General features: G+C 47.9%; 2 protein-coding genes across 9 annotated transcripts; one reads left to right on the top strand and one right to left on the bottom strand.

Moving 5' to 3' along the window:
- Window positions 1–1896: 1896 nt before the first annotated feature.
- Window positions 1897–11485, bottom strand: CHMP2B (Charged multivesicular body protein 2b). 2 transcript variants are annotated; one of them, XM_037217672.1, is made up of 7 exons: window positions 11446–11485; window positions 9611–9687; window positions 9096–9187; window positions 8439–8555; window positions 7848–8028; window positions 5416–5519; window positions 1897–4976 (listed from the first exon to the last, which is right to left on the bottom strand). In XM_037217672.1, exons 2-7 carry the CDS (start codon window positions 9642–9644, stop codon window positions 4872–4874), a joined length of 633 nt encoding a protein of 210 aa, XP_037073567.1. In that variant the 5' UTR covers window positions 9645–9687; window positions 11446–11485; the 3' UTR covers window positions 1897–4871. The 2 variants fall into 2 exon arrangements, with proteins under 2 accessions (XP_037073567.1, XP_037073566.1); XM_037217671.1 differs by lacking the exon at window positions 11446–11485 and adding an exon at window positions 10383–10578.
- On the top strand, window positions 10876–16990 carry LOC119094608 (coiled-coil domain-containing protein 12; the record flags this gene model as incomplete). 7 transcript variants are annotated; one of them, XM_037217678.1, is given in 4 exon segments in its annotated part: window positions 10876–10899; window positions 15179–15341; window positions 15479–15617; window positions 16353–16990. In XM_037217678.1, coding segments are annotated over 3 exon segments (492 nt in total). In that variant the 5' UTR covers window positions 10876–10899; window positions 15179–15192.

Here is a 16990-nt window from a genome sequence, read left to right on the forward strand (position 1 = left end):
CAACACCCGCTTACGCGCGCGTTAGTTAATCCCATAGGGAAAACCTGGGAGACTGGTCTTTATTCTTTTACCGCCATCATATCCGTTTAAGAGCATGTCATCGAGCCCAGATTCTTTAGCTACGCGCTTTGAAGTTGTTTCCTATGACAGAAAGTGTGCTGTTGCGTGAAACGCACCTCCCAAAGGCTGTCACAATTCGCCTTTGCTGAACGCGCTGACGCATAATGACGCCTAAGCTACTAAGTAGACCACTTCACGGACTGAGTTTTGAGGATCTGGCTCAGTCCACACAAGCTGTTCCAGATCCCATCCGTCCGCCAATTCGCCTTTCCCAGATTTCCCAATCCAGTCCGGTCCGACCTATCAGAATATTTTCTCACATGAATCTGGGCCAATCCGCTTCCGCATGAAGGACGTTTTTAAGAATTGTGTCACGCTTTAACAAGCCCCCGGACGGCCGGTCCAATGCCCTTTGCTCTGATGGAAGTCAATGTGAACTCCCCGGCTGAGATTTCAACAACCAAGGTGGCTAAAGACACTAAATTGACAGAGTGGGTTGGCCCGTATGCGAACTTACTTGTGTCAACATTTAAGGTTCATAGGCCTACCACCTTGGGGTCAAATAGGGTCAAAGTCCAACTCCAGATTGGTGTCTTAAGTGCTCCCAGATCTTCTCATGCAACCGTCATGAACCTAGATTCCTGTTCTGAGCAAAATGTCCGTGGTACTCATTTAAGATTAGCGATCTTGTTTGACATTTAAAAGGTCAAGATGATCAAAACCTTTGAGATCGCTCTTATTTTGCAATTCAATTGCATTGTCTAGAGCAGTCTTTTCCACTTAAAAGTGTAACAATAGTCACAAGTCAGCTTATTTCATCATATCTGGTGCTTGTTTCAATATATTCAAATATGAAACATTCCTTTTACGAAGGTACAAACCTAAGGTAAACGTATATTAAATCTGAAAGTGGAGGACGGGGCAGTTAACACTGTTTGCCCCCCCCCCCCCAACTCGAAAAGTCGGGAGTCCATGGCACCCTGGCCCTTCCCCCTGTGTCTACACCCATGGAATTGTGGCAGCCTAAAGAGTTACCTCTTATCAAAGAGCATACAACAAAAGCATCAGGGAGCATACCACAACTTCCTACACATTGAGCTAAAAAATGATACTCCGCTATACACAGCATCTTGAGCGGCACACAGTGCCACCTTTCCGGAAGAGATTAAGTTGCACCATCAATTAACTATATCAGGCGTGCCCAAATCAGACTGAAAAGAACAGGTTCTGAAATGTTTCCTCACATGATCCCACTGTGATTAAAAAATTTTCATCGACGTTTTTTCATGAAGCTGCTTATTCATAGTTGTCAAAAGAAACGTTTTCTTCAACAAATATATAGATACCTTGTTTTTGTTAATCCACAGCCAACGAACCTAGTCCTTCAGCAGGTTCTATGCCGCAGCTGCATTATTCATGAGGTGTTTGAAAACCAGCAACTTGCATTGTGTAGTTATTTACGAATACATTGTTCAATATAGTCTAATCCAGCAAGCACTGGCGCGGCTCAGGCTCTGCCAGGTATTGGCTACACCAGCTGTCAGCAGCTCCACAGCCCTCTCCGCCGCGCACGAGGCGGATTCAGTGGGCCCTTCGAACTGGTCGCTTGACAGACAAGAAAATTATGGCCGCCGTTGTACTAAGAACAAAACTACATTGTTTACAAATTAGGACAGCTTTAGGTATGCAGGTGGAATTGGTGTGAGATAGATTTGAAAACCTATGCTGGTTTCATATCAGGCCAGAAAAAATTAATATACTTCAATTTGCTGCTGCTTCAGTAGCCTCTCTTAAGATCGTTGCTTTCAGCCTTACGTTATATAAGAGCATAGGCTATTAAATCCATCTCACATTTATTCAAATCATGTTCAAAAAACGATATCCGAACTACACCTAGCTAAAATGTAATGAAAATGAAAAGCTCCCTGCGTATGATGATCCGCATGAGCCTTCAGGTTTCGTGTAGTGATGACTAGTGTTATGGATCCATTCCAGAGCATTCTTGCGACTGCTTCTAAACGTGCATTTCACCTGTCTGATAAGTGTCGCATTTAAGTGCATATTTCGCGGCTATAATAACGCATGACGAAATGACCTTGAAAAGCTCCAGCTTACTCCTGAAGTCCCCAATGTCTTTTTTTTTAGTTTCACCATACTGTTTAAAAAGGCCTTGCATGCAATGTCGGGTACCGCGCGTGATTTGTCAATACGATTGTCTTACAAAAAAAGCAACCAAACGCTTTGCAAGGAGCAATCATGTCTTAAGAATAGCATGTTCTGTAGGATCCGATTAGCAAGGACTCGACTAAACACAACCCCTAACAGTGCAATTCCGATTCAACAGATGCTTTTGTCGAAATCTTTTAAGATGCCATGCGATATACCCCACACCCCCGTGCTAGCCGGACCTACCTTGGTCAATTGCCAACTGGCTGCCATAGACAAATCACGCAAGGGTGGCTTCTACGCGGCGGCACGACGGCAAGAGCGTCCTACCGGCGAGATGTGGTGTTCTACCACATCCAACTGGTGGAGTACCAAGTGCCAAATGGTGCCCTAGTACCAAAGTACCAAATCGTAACACCGCCTCGCCTGCTGGTGGCAGGCCCGTGCATTTTGTTGCAACGACTTGGCATCATCAACGGGGTGCCGGTAGTGTAGTGGTTAATGCATCTGCGCTAACCAATGCGCGTCTGGGAAACCAGAGATACGGGGTTCGATTCCCCGTGGTGCCCGCCCTTCCTGCCAAGGTGAGAGGCAGGCGACGCCATATAGCCTCAGCAGCTAAGTGCGTCGTAAAGCCCCAATGACATGACATGACTTGACATCATCGACGAGTGTGGTGGTTTGAGCTTTGAGCTCCGTCCTTCAAGTGTAACGTGCACGTCATCTGTGATTTTTAGACACCCCGACTCAATATCAGAAGCTGTGGCGTTTGTCGGCATCGCCCTTGTCATGGAATCCTGAAGCCCTATTGCGGACACCGTTTCTGATACTGTGTCCCAGCATTTAAGGCCGCATTCCGGAGACGTAATTTCCCATTCAATTGAGGGCCTCAGCCACGTGCTTTGAGGAAAGGACGATCAAATGTGTGAGAAACAGGTTTTGTGCATCTTCAGGAAGTGCTTAACCACTTTTTCAACTTGATCCTCCCCCCTAGCCATTTCACGGTACTCTGTCCGGTTTGCTCCCGTAAAATGAATGCAACAATTTTTCTATGGAGGAATTAAGCCCGCTGAAACCGTTCAGTTGATGGTACAGTCGCGTACATGCAATGCAGCACATGCTGCGACACTTTTCCCATTTTTTCGGTATCTTTCCTGATTCCCATAACCTCTTCCTGATTTCCATGACTTCCTCCTAACTCGTATGGCTTTCTCCCGATTCGTACGACTTCCCACTGATTCGTATGACTTCCTCCTGATTCGCGCGACTTCCTTCTGATTCTTGATTCGTATGACTTCCGCCTGGCTCAAACTGCTCAGTTAATATCTTGATCTTTCTTAATTTCTTTTCTTCGGCCCATGGTCGCCTCGTGCTCTGTGACATTTGGGGACAACCTTGTCTGAAGCACGGGCCATGTGCGAAACGAGTTAACTGCAGCGGTTGTAAATTATGGCAGCCCTTGAAGAGCTAAAGCATTACAGCGCCCTGAGCCGAAAGAAGTGAGGTATTCACACGAGACCATGGTGGCATGAGACATGACCGCGGGCAGGGGTCAAGGATCTGTTGGTGAGCCACATGTTTTCTTAGCTTAAGCAATACTTAAACATCTCTTCTGCTAACCCAATCTGGTTAGCGTTGGATGACTATTCTCTGAACGGCTTCTCATGAGTGCGGTAGCATGGATTGATAGGCATATAATTGTGCAGTCAATTTTGGCTGTTTGTCACTGTTAACTAGAAATACCCGGGATCGGGCTTTGCAAATACAACAGCGTTTGTCCGTCACTACACGACTAATTCACACGATCTAAAATCCTTCGGTGTTCAACGACGAAAGCATGGCCGACAAAGATCGTAACCACACAGCATACAAAGTTCCTTGTGCTCTATCGTATCCAATGCAGTGCTCGAAATGTGTCCATAGTGTCACATACTATTCCCTACGCTTTTGTCGCGCTGAAAAGCCCTTCGCACAAGTTACCCCGTTTACTCATGTCATGCTCTTCGCATGCAATTGAGTGCAATACCGCCGCACACTAATTATGCAAATCAGGCTACACATCTATATGAGGCTATCATTTCGTTCCTCACCTCACGAAATTAGTCAGTGTGACAGGTGGCGATATCACAAGCCGGCGTTCACCGTGGGCAGGCGATGCAAGTAAATGGCCACCACAGAAACCTGCGAGCATCTTCAACGCGCAGGGATCACCGACCACGGATCACCGCATACCCGCCAAGCAGTGCAGCACGGTGAAATCGGTGAACGCCTCAAGGATCGACATAAAAGCTCTTGGCACCAGCACAGACTACCATTGCGGCGCAACAGCAAAGTGGCCACCATGTGAGTGGGGGTAAGATGCACCAAGATGAGGCGAGGTGCCGCACACTTGACCACTTCTGTGAGGAGAGACGCTTGTGGGGGGCGCTCCCGCCCAGGCGGCGCCACTCTTCTATCGCCAGCGACGGCCGCCGCCGCTCGGGAGACGCTTGTGGGGGGCGCTCCCGGCCAGGCGGCGCCACTCTCCTATCGCCAGCGACGGCCGCCGCCGCTCGGGAGACGCTTGTGGGGGGGGCGCTACCAGCCAGGCGGCGCCACTCATCCCATCGCCAGCGACGGCCGCCGCCGCTCAGAGGTGCGGGATACTACAATGCATCCAGCCTGGCCAGCCTGTCGGCCAGCTGCTGGTCTGTGAGCGCGGATGACGTGGAGCCGAGGGCTCCCCGCTCTGCCGCCGGGGCCTCGCGAACCTGCGCACACCAGCCGCCGCTGTCATGTCGCGCTGGCCATCCGGCCGACTTATGCAAGCAGCTTGTGACGCACCGCAGTCGGTCAGAATTTCCACAAGCGCAAAATTCTTCAAAAGATATGGCACTTGGTGATAACAGGGGTACCTTTCCGGCTCGTCAACAATTAACTGTAACAATCACGAGTTTTGCCTGCTGAGAATCAAAACACCACACCCTGTGCCAGCTGCTAAACTGATCGGCGTTATTTTGACGATCATTCTCCGATTGGTTGTGTTCACCTCGCAAACTTTCACACGACATCCGCGATGATCATCCATCACAAATCATTTAGACAATGTAAAGAATATCGTGAGAAAAATGACACCCATTTATCTCTTCCTCTGGAAAAAAACATCGATAGCAGGGGGCGGACAACTAACCCTGGCGCTACCGAACTGACCTTGTTGGAGAACTCGATATCAAGCTCGTCCAGCACCTGGCTGACCACGGCCTCGCTCTCCTCGCCATCGGACTCGTTCAGCAGGTCGTCCAGCACGTCGTCCACTGCAGCACAGACGAGACTGGCGTCAGCGTGCCACCGCCGCCGGCAGCACGGCACACCCGCACGTCCGTACGCGCAGCACAGCAATCTCACACTATGAGGACCCAAAAGGGTCCTTCGGGGTCCTTTGGGATCCTATACAAGCCGACATAGCACGGCACAAATCACGACAGGGTAAATCTACGCACACACACAAACACACACATGGTCGGGACTAGAGACGCAATTTTCTCCAAAATATCAGCCCGCAGCCCGGCCCGCCCGCCCAGCTAGTGATCCAGCTTGCAAGAACCCACCGTGCTATATTGCTGATCCGCCATTAATCCGCCAGTACTAACTTTGCGATATCCACTTTGCTATTTCTCATTCATCTTGGCCCCATACAACAAAGTGTGCATAAAACGGCCGGTCAGTGTCAGCCAATTGCATCGCTAGTCAGTGCTGGCTAACAACAGTGATGTTGCTTAGAGAGAAGTCTTCAAAAGTGCCTGGACAATACAACTTCTATTGCACCAAAACAGATGTTGAACACTGAAGTGGCAGTTTTAACCACCGATGAGAAAGGAGGGGGTGGAATTTCAACCTATCCATCACCAAAACGCGCTGAAGGTGTAACACGAACGCCTAATCTCAATAGGCCACAGGCCATGTGTTCTAAAATTGCATGCACCAACTAATAGCTTTGCATTGCTAGAGTAACAAACGCTGGATGCTATACGCCATGGAGGCCTTCTCAGTGCATTACACTGTAGATAAGCACAAACATCAACTGAATGCGTCTCAATCGCCATAATGTCACAACCCGCATTCAAGGGAGTGTTCCACATTCCTGTGGGGTTTTGAGCTGATCTAGCCATCTCGAAGATCATCCGATGCAGTTCACAGCTCTGTCCTTATCAAGACCTAAATCCCTCAAGTTTCTGAGCTACACACCCGCGAACATGGAGAGGCCGTTTCGGGCAAAGTATTTCAAGGTCACCTTGGCATTTATAACGCCATCGTAACGTTCTTCAGTCCTGCCATTCTGTCACCTATACTGCGATAAAAGCCAGGAAAAAATAATAATCGAGTCGTTCAATCTGACATTCGTGAACACGATTTCCAGATATAACGGTCAACTGGCTCTCAATCAATGTTGTACAAAGTGCAATAACGTATGGAGGACAATATTTGCATAACAGAGAAATTGTGATGTCTAAAGCAGTCCTTTCCACTTAAAAGTACAACAACAGTTACAAGTGGGCTTGTTTTATCATATCTGATGCTTGCTTCAACAACTTCAAATGTGCAGCATTCCCTTTCAATAACCAGATGTAGTCTTATAGGTGGTGTTCACTACTAGTTAGTGGGTACATCATGTGACATCACCAAATAAATGCTACATGGTAGCTTTAAAATGATCCGCATTTCTTTTTCACCAGTATCCATATCCCGCTCCAAAACCATCGCCGTAGGACAGCAATCATATTTGCCTCTCCAGTGACACCACTGACATTTACCCAAATTTCTAGGACAAAACAAATTGTAAACACTACGTCCAGGAGCTCTTTTCACATTTCACATAGCCTGCTGACCGCAACTTTGATACATCTCCAATTTCAATCCATCTCCAACGTTTTGTTGACGAAATATGTTGACTTGAAATTTGTTCACAGAGAATTGAACTTCCATACATTGGAAGATATGGGCAAGTCAAACTGAACCAAGACACTGATGAGACATGTTGGAAACTACTTACAATGGGACTAAGGGAGACATGTATACATGTCATAACCCTGTGGTTGTGGTCTAAATTATATTTTCCTCCGAAATTAATAGACAAACTGTACGTCAGCACTTCTTTCCATTGCAGCAACTATTGAGCATTTCATACATCAGTAACCGCAAGCTGTATTGACAAGACAGACAAGGGCGATGAACGCCATCAAAGCTTGAAAGAACACGGAAAGACTTAAACTATTGTGACGTCTGAAAATGAAAGGCAAGGTTTCCCACGCATTTCATTGCTCATTCATCATTGCTCATTCATCATTCATTGCTCATCTTGATTTGTGATGCATGGCTGTGTGTGAAACAATAATGTTTGAGTGTGCCACACCCTCATAAAAGCCAAGTGCAGCATGACTGGATGATCTAATGATTGTCATATTCACGTAAAAATATAATAACGAATCATATATACATATAAAAGGGTTAAAAAATTGCGTCGCTGGTCCTGACTAAAGCTAAAAAAACGAAAAGTAAAGCGGGCAAACGACTCTCGTCATCGGACCGAGACCGGTCACTCCATCGGACGCCTCCAGCAGCCGGCACAGTGAGACACAACTGACCCATCTCCTCGGACATCCCCATCTTGGCGCTCTCCCGCTCGAACTGCTGCATGGTGCGGGCCAGCTGCTGTGGATTGATGGCCCGGTTCATCTGGCCCATGGTCCGGCTGGTGGTGGCCATGACGCCGGCCACCTTGGCGTTGGCCGCCATCGTCTTCTGCTGCGTCGACGCGGCTCGTACCTGGTAACGGCATCACCCAGTCAGCTGACTGATTCGTGGCGGCAGACGGTCGCCGGCGTCCAGGTGCACCGCCAGAGCCAGGCGAGGCTGACGTGCGACCGGCACACGTGCACACATGGGCCTGCAAGCATCACTTTCCGGAGAAAATGGTGGTGGTTTGGGCTTTCCAGACATAAGCATCCGGAACACCGAAAAACAACTTGTTTACCCACAGGCTATCATTGTGACCATTCTCAATGGCATACCGTCAACGGATGCCAGGTGGTAGTTCTGCGCGCATTGTCTACCTCCCCAGATCAGGCCGTTGCGTCGGGTCTAGCACCCGTGCGGGCGCCGCACCGTGTTGGCACCGGCGGGGCGCGAGACCGCAAGGTGCGGCACAGCCGACCACTCCGCCCGGTCGCACCCACCTGGGTGCTGGCCGCGTAGCTCCTAGTCTTCTGCTTCCGTAGCAAAACCAGCCGCTTGGCAAGCACGGCGCATGCCTGCTTGTTGCCCTCCTTGGCGTTCTTGCGGATCTCAGCTTCCTGCAGCCGTGCATAAGGGGTGGTAGATGCAGGCACATTGTTATGGTCACTGCTGGTCGGCTATAGCCCGACGACGATGCGCAAACTACCAAGACAGCCGTGCTTTCAGGTGAACATCACGCACTCAATCCGTATCGGTAAATGCCCAGTATTTCAGCATACAACGACCACAGCTTTCACACTGTTCTATAAACAACCAACGACGACCTGTATGGCGTTTAACAACGTTGCGTGATACAAAAACATAAGTTTACCCCGGTCAGGTTACATATGCAGGGGAAAACTGCAATGCTGAAGTGAGGCCACACTGCTGAGCGTGGCTTGCCGGCAAACGCCATGGCCTAGGCTTGGTATGAACGAGCACGCAGTCACAAAATGCAGAGTATTTGGGAGCATCTTACCAATCCGAAAACAGTTTGCTATGTAAAATAATACTAGTCATTATTTGTGATCACAAACTGTATACATACTGAGAACAGTCAAAGCATCATGCATGATGTAAAATACATGCCGACGGCATTATGTAATATATATACTCGCCAGCTTTTTTTCTTCAACCTCCACCTTTCTTCTGTCTCTATCCAATTCCCGTTCTGTCTTTTTCAATGCACGGTCATTTTGACGCATTTGCTCTGAAATATCTCGGCGTAATATAACACATTATCATGGCTTCACATGCCAAATCCCATATCACGCAAGCAATACAACATCGCAACAGCAGCTCCACGGAAGCACACCTGGACTGTTGACAGAAGTTCGGCAAATAAAGCTCGTCTCGATATTGACATTCTCTTGCGCTATATCCCTTCAAAAAGATGCAAAGCAATTCAACATCTGAGACAGTACAGATCATTTGGTACAATGTCTCAATTACTGATGATACCGAAAGACCACTAAAGACACGGGCTAAGCTGTCTTGTAACCTCCTGCATTACTGCCATTAGATTTTGAGAATTCATTGAACATCCTCTATAAAAAAGCGCCAAGAACACCTAGCCTCCGCGACAAAGTACGTCTATTCCAGGCCAAGGTAGCTCTGATCTACGTCGACATACCTTTCGGGGTGGGCGTCTTACCAAACCAACTCATGGATTACAAATAAAGCTGATCATGCAGCACGCATTACACAAATCTGCAATAATGAAACACATGAATAAGAATACAGAACAAATCCCACATGTCAATTATCATCACAAAGTCCACAATCAGTTATTTCAAATGTCTTACATGCCCCATCATGTCACAAAGAGCATTAACATTCCTGCTTTGCGATGTACCTACTCTGGCTTTTTTGGTGAACTTAACTATAAGGGAGCATGAGATGCATGCAATATATTTCCTCTTAATAATGAAGCTTACCAATTTCTGGACCTCACTTTTATGCACCATTGGCATTTGGGGGAGGGGGGAGGGGCATAACGAGGCAAGCATAACACGTTGTTTAGACGTCCAGGAGCAAAACCAAACCAATTCCGCAGAAACAGGAAACGAAACAGAAACAGGTCCCCCCATACCAATAACGCCAAGCACACAGCTTGAATCATTGCCATGGTGCCACTACTACACTGGGCATATTGTCATTATGAGCATCTCTGCAGTCTGGAAGCCCATCCATCCAGCTTTAGCTTGCCTTATGCACCCTGCAAAGGACGAAGCAACTGTGTGTAGAGATAGTCATTGTCCTGGTGTTCCATTTGCAGGTGTCACAGCCTTCTGGCCATGTCTAAACACTCTAAAATTCCCCCTCAAGTTATCTGCCCACCCTGTTCCACCCCAATTCACCGGCGTTCTGCCATTCAAAGAAAAAATGCCTAGGTACTGTCTTACCTGCTATCACTCAGGCCTTTCAGCGTCCCTCCTATTTGGATGGCAGTGTCATGTGTGTATCATTGGGGCTTTACGGGGCAGCCAAGCTCGAGCACACGACCCCCAGCCAACCTTGAGCACACGACCGTGTTAATGAATCATTGGGTGCCCGTCAAGGCGGGGCAATAGAACACAGATGCCACGCTGGGCGTTACGGCGTCGTCAAGGCTCGTAAACTGGTGGGAGTAAACCCTTCTTGTTCGCTTGCCATTCAAGAGTATTTGTAATGTTTCCAAAAACAGCATAAGAAACTTATTGCACAGGGAAGATTAAACTGCATCTGCATACCAAGTTTTAGGTCCGATTTGGGAAATCCGCTGAATCCCAAATATGGACTTAAATCTGTACGCGAATGTGGTGCCAACTTGACGAACGTACATTAGAAAGAATACCAATACAAGGAAGACTTGGTATTTGTTCAGTTCTTGCGCAGTGCTTACGCAGTACTGCTGTCGTAATTGATTGAAGACACTGTGCGGTCTGTATGTGCCATACAATAAAACCCTGCCTTTCGCGGAGCCGATCGAAGGGGATCGCGGTCGTTCGAGGGGGTGAGGAGTATGGATAGTATTGCCGCTCAAGGCATTAAGTAACCAGCCTACCGGTACATGCTTTGATGCAACGTTGCCTGCTTGTGGCTGTGTTGTGATGATAGGTGCTTGTGATGGCAGTAAGTTGCTTTATTGCCGTGTTTTCAACTAAAGCTGCAGTGTACAAGTTGGCAAAAAGCAAAGCAAATCATGAGCAATGGGCACAATTACTGGTGTAATATCTTGCCTCACCTCAAGACGACCATTATGATCTCACCCTATTGGTCACCTATGCCTATTTGACAATCCATGTGTTTTCAGCCATTGCACTGGCTCCCACTCCATGGTCGAGTGGGACAAAAATGCAGTTAGAAGAAAAGGGTGTAGGTGTACTTTCCTATCTAACGTTGGAAAAAATCATTGCACACCATTCGTCGTGTTCAAGGCGGCACATATCGTAAATCATCTCAAAACAGGTAGAATCATGCTCCTACCTTCGAATTTCAATAACTTCGATGGCGAGCTCCCGAGCGCCGCGCGCACCGCACCGCCTGGACTCCCCAGCGCCGTTTCTGCGTTGCCGTCGCGTAAATACAATATTTCTGCTTACCAAGAACTCTACAAAATGTACGGAACCAAGGTAAACCATTCGTCGTGTTTAAGGCGGAACATATCGTAAATAATTTCAAAACAGATAGAATCATGCTCCTACCCTCGAATTTTAATAAATACGATAGCGAGCTCCCGAGCGCCGCACGCCCCGCACCGCACTGCCTCGACTTCCAAGCGCCGTTTCTACGTTGTTGCGAAAGCACAATATTTCTGCTTATCAAGAACCATGAAACATGTACGGGACCAAGGTAACAATAATAAAGCAACCAAAATCGTTTCTTATCGAGTTTAGGTACATTTATGAAACACGCAGGCCAGAATAGTCCAGAACATATCCTAACCTAACCTAACCTTACCTAACCTAACCTAACCTAACCTAACCTAATCTAACCTAACCTAACCTAACCTAACCTAACCCAACCTAACCTAACCTAACCTAACTGAGAATAGACCAGAACCTAAGCTAAGCTAAGCTAAGCTAAGCTAGCCTGACCTGACCTGACCTGACCTAACCTAACCTAACCTAACCTAACCTAACCTAACCTAACCTAATCTAACCTAACCTAACCTAACCTAACCTAACCTAACCTAACCCAACCTAACCTAACCTCCCCACCCTATATCCCCTTCAACCTAGCATCTCATTGGCATCCATGTTCCATGCCATATATAGGTGCCATATAGTGAGCTTTTATTTAGCTGCCATGTTCTCATTTTGCTTTACATTCCCCACCCAATCCCCCCGCAACCCATGGTCCCGTTGGCGTCGAGGATCAAATTTCATGGATTCTTGTCCCGTAATGTACCTTGTCCCGGTACATTTTTATGGTTCGCAGTAAATATGGTTTATAGTTGTAGTATGGTTTATATAGTATAGTTTATAGTTATATTTATGGTTTATAGTATGGTTCGCAGTTAATATGGTTTATATGGTAAATATGGTTATGGTAAATATGGTTTATGTTTAGTAAATATTTTTATGGTTCGCAGTTAGGTTATGGTTGTCCTGCCTTAAACATGGCGAATGGTTTACTTTGGTCCCGTACATTTTGTACAGTTCTTGGTACGCAGAAATATTGTATTTACGCAACGGTAACGCGGAAACGGCGCTGGGGAGTCCAGGCGGTGCGGTGCGCGGGGCGCTCGGGGGCCCGCCATCGAAGTTATTGAAATTCGAAGGTAGGAGCATGATTCTACCTGTTTTGAGATTATTTACGATATGTCATGCCTTAAACACGACGAATGGTGTACAATGATTTTTCTTCTAACGTTAGGTAGGAAAGTACACCCTGACCAAGAAAAGTCACAAGTGTTTATTAATGATATAATCTAGTGATTTGGTGCATTCCTGGCCCAATCATTATTGAGCTGTGATGATCTACTTGACAATTTTAGGTAACTTGGTAAAACAGTGGTAGCTATCATGATGACATATTTCATGTTCAGACACTTTGTCACTGTAAGTGGTTGTGAAGTTTTGATTTATCTTCCATCGATTTTCCTTATTTCACCAGGTCTGAATTAATGCTTCTGAAAAGCAATGCCATTATGTTATATATTGCTTATCTCCTTTTAGGCGTGTTTAGCACCGCTGGCCCGGTCTGCAGACTTGGCAAACATGCCAACAAGATATTAGGGGCAGACAGAATCCTTCCTCAGAAGGATAGTTAACTGTCCCATGTGAGACAGATTTTGTTAACATTGGCTGTCCCAAAATGTGATGTACCATGATATTTTGCTATTTTCTGTTATCTTGCTATCTTTATCTTATAGATATGCCCTCAATAGTCCAATTTGATATCTGCCCCAATATTCTGATCAGCTCCCCAAATAGGAAGTTGTACCTCACCTGCACCTCCACAAGATTCTGCCAAAATATGTCATGCTGTGCAGACTTACTGCGGACAAGTGCTGGCTGAGGTAGTTGTGGGCTGTGTTGGTTGGTCGGTTGCTGTGGAAAGTAGAGCTGCTGTTCTCTGAACATGGAGTTCTTTTAGGAGAAGAGAAATGTTTTACATAATTAGTAGAATAATATAAGCTTGAAAAGCATGCTAAGTCATTCACAATGTAGTCTATACTATTTGTTTTTTGCAGTATTGTTTGTAGGTAAAACATTTACATGACTGTCTTAATAGCCTTATTTCTTGTAGAATAACTAGGAGAATAAATAGATGGATGTTTATCTTGGCTGCATGGTTTTGTTGAAACAAATCCTCCGAATAAAAATGAAGAAACCCGTTTCTTTCAGCAAAGGCATTGAGTCAAAATATCTTACCTATCTCTCTGTTCTGGTCACTCCATGAAGAATCATGCCATTCATGCTGTCTTATCTGTATGCATAATGGTAAGTAGAACATTTCACCACTGCTGATTTTGAAAAGTGGTGATGCATTGACCATTGTATTTATTGGTTGGTGTACAAAATATACCAACATGTCATAAGCTTTTTTAGATCTTATTATATTAGACCTTATGGTGCTTTACTCTACCGCATAGATCATTGTCTTACATCGAGTATTATTTCTAGGAATAATAGATTCACCATTACCTCTACATTACACAGATCTCCCTGATTTCCTGTTACAATCAGCATTTCTAGTCACCAATTCCTCAGCAGTTTTAGCATGCTTTCCAATTCACTCTTGCAATTATTGTTAACACACACTCGGGGTCAAATTGACCCTCCCCGAAGATTTTTCTGGAATGATTTGGGAATGGCAGGGTGTAGCAGCACCAAATTTTGGATAGCTGTAGACAATTGGGTAGCAGATTGCTGAAATAAAAAAATTAGATGTGCCCTGTAAGGCTGCTGATCGATGACAGGGCAAAGTCAGGCCGTGGTTTCAGCAAAGGCAATTTCCAGGGAATTGTTCAATCTGGTCCAACAACAGAGATAGATATGTTAGATAGAGCCAAGGCTGTAGAACAGATAGAGCCATGCAACTCAGATATTTTCCTAAGCAACAGAACATTTGAATGAATTGAATTACATTGACCCAGGGTCAGATATGAAGGTCAGACCAAGGACAAAACTAACCTGTTTTATTACTCCAGCACTTGCTGTATGGGGAAGTTCCTGGTGCTCATTTCAAATTTATTGATAACATGAGCCACATTATACACCTTCCATAGGTTTCTTAAAGGTCAGAATAGGTCGCTGATCTAGAATGACCTATGCCATGTATAGGAACCCTTTGGTGACCAGCCTGGAATTTGACCTTTTTTACCTCATTTGACCCGAAGGTTATGGCATGGGAACCTCAAACTTTTACCTAAATGAGTTCACATACAGGTCAACACACTCTGTGAATTTGGTATCTCTAGCTCCCTTAGTTCTTGAGACCGTAGGGAGGGGGGTGATGTTGACCCCACACTAGAGTGAAGGGTATTTAACCAACCATCCTGGAGCATGTTAGCTAAGGCTGTTATGTTCTGCTTGCAGCCACTGCTTCCATGCATAAATAAATGTTTTGTTTGAATTGTGCTGGTGACAACCAGGGCCTTTCTTTACTTCAGATAATTTTCCTACCTTCATCTGACTAACCCATTTTTCTCTTGGTCAAGTTTGGCTTTTGTGACTTTTGTGCTTTTGTGACAAGGTACATTGTTCTTTAGGTCCCAGACTGTAAATGATGGGCACAAGTGAAGATAAAGTGGGAAGCCTGGAAGATGAAGCAAAGAAAAGAAGAGAAAAGCTTGCAGTCTTGAAAAGACGTCGCCAAGAAAGAGCTGCAACAAATGATGACGAGCCTGATTACAAGAAAGATGCCCTGCCAAAGTAAGTACCCTGTGCACTTTTCCCCATGCAATCAGACAAACATATTTCATGTAAGTGACCAGCCCCTGTAAGCTGCTGTGGCTAGGTGCATGTTCTTCATTTTACCTGAAAATGACAGTAGCATTGTCCTGCTGCAGACCTGTGTTCCGGAGCTACAAGCCCATCGACGAGAAGCTGAAGGAGTCAGAGCTGCCTGAGGCTGAGCCGGGGAACGTGGACGCCCTACTGGGCGCAGTCGAGACCAGCGATGCTGCTGCCGCCAGGCCCGAGGAGGTGGTGAGTGCTGCGTTGGAAACACAGTGGGTCCTCAGCAGTGCTCACCTCGGCAGGGTACCCCCGCGTCCCTCTAGTGTGACGCACCTCCATCTCTGTGTCCCCCTGACGCCCGACTCCCTTCAGGGGTACACCCCCGCGTCCCTCTAGTGTGACGCACCTCCATCTCTGTGTCCCCCTGACGCCCGACTCCCTTCAGGGGTACACCCCCGCGTCCCTCTGGTGTGACGCACCTCCATCTCTGTGTCCCCCTGACGCCCGACTCCCCTCAGGGGTACACCCCCGCGTCCCTCTAGTGTGACGCACCTCCATCTCCGTGTCCCCCTGACGCCCGACTCCCTTCAGGGGTACACCCCCGCGTCCCTCTAGTGTGACGCACCTCCATCTCCGTGTCCGTCTGACGTCCGACTCCCTTGGGGGTTACACCCCTGCGTCCCTCTGGTGTGACGCACCTTCATCTCTGTGTCCCTCTGATGTCTGGCTCCCTTCGGGGGTACACCCCCGCGTCCCTCTGGTGTGACGCACCTCCATCTCTGTGTCCCCCTGACGTCCGACTCACTTCGGGGGTGCACGACATCGCGTCCCTGTGGTGTGACGCACGGCCCCCCCCCCCCCCCCGTCTCCGTGTTACCCTGACGTCCGGCTCCCTTCGGGGGTACACCCTCGCGCCCCTGTGGTGTCACACACCCTCAGTCTATGTCCCCCTGACGTCCGGCTCCCCTTCCCTCCCCCTGGCAGGACGTCGCGCAGCTGGCGCCGCGCAAGCCCGACTGGGACCTGAAGCGGGACCTGGCGCCGCGGCTGGAGCGGCTGGAGCGGCGCACGCAGCGGGCTATTGCCGAACTCATCCGCCAGCGGCTGGAGCGCGAGCAGGGCGCCGACGTCTTGGTGGACGCCGTCAGCACCGCCGCTGCCGCCGCCGGCGACGACGACGACGAGTAGGCGGCGGGCGCCGCAGGCGGACGGCGGACAGTGCAGGGCGTGGCGACGGCGGTTCGGTGTAGCGCGTGCTGTGGCCGCACGGCGGCATGGCCACCGTCACGGCCCCCACTGTCACCGCCAAGGTGGTGTCGTTTAGCTCCGGTAGGCACCAGCGGCGACAGCAGTAAGACGACGGCCAGGCTAACCAGGCCGTAGCTTGCCCTGCAGCGGTTGTGCGGACCGCCTGCCGTGTGGGACCATGGCGCAGTGTCTGGTGTTACACGCACCTGGCAGCAACAGCGCAGAACCGGACGTTGAGCGAAGCTCGCCGCTGTCTCACCGCTAATGTGAGGGAGCATGCTGATTTGTCAAAATACGCCGGGCTCGCACCAGAATGCTGCCAGGCCGAGGTGTAATTGTCTGGTGTCAGTGTGTGTGTTTGGAGCGTTGTTGGC

This window comes from Pollicipes pollicipes, unplaced genomic scaffold, assembly GCF_011947565.3.
Source record: "Pollicipes pollicipes isolate AB1234 unplaced genomic scaffold, Ppol_2.1 Scaffold_4002;HRSCAF=4701_pilon_pilon_pilon, whole genome shotgun sequence".
Taxonomy (NCBI): domain Eukaryota; kingdom Metazoa; phylum Arthropoda; class Thecostraca; order Pollicipedomorpha; family Pollicipedidae; genus Pollicipes; species Pollicipes pollicipes.

Coding starts and splice junctions, on each gene's coding strand:
- CHMP2B (XM_037217672.1), bottom strand. CDS start 9,644: ATGAGTTGGTTTGGTAAGACGCCCACCCCGAAAG. Junction 9,188..9,610: donor TAAGACGCCCACCCCGAAAG/GTATGTCGACGT, acceptor GAGATATTTCAG/AGCAAATGCGTCAAAATGAC. Junction 4,977..5,415: donor ATATCGAGTTCTCCAACAAG/GTCAGTTCGGTA, acceptor TGGTGTGCGCAG/GTTCGCGAGGCCCCGGCGGC.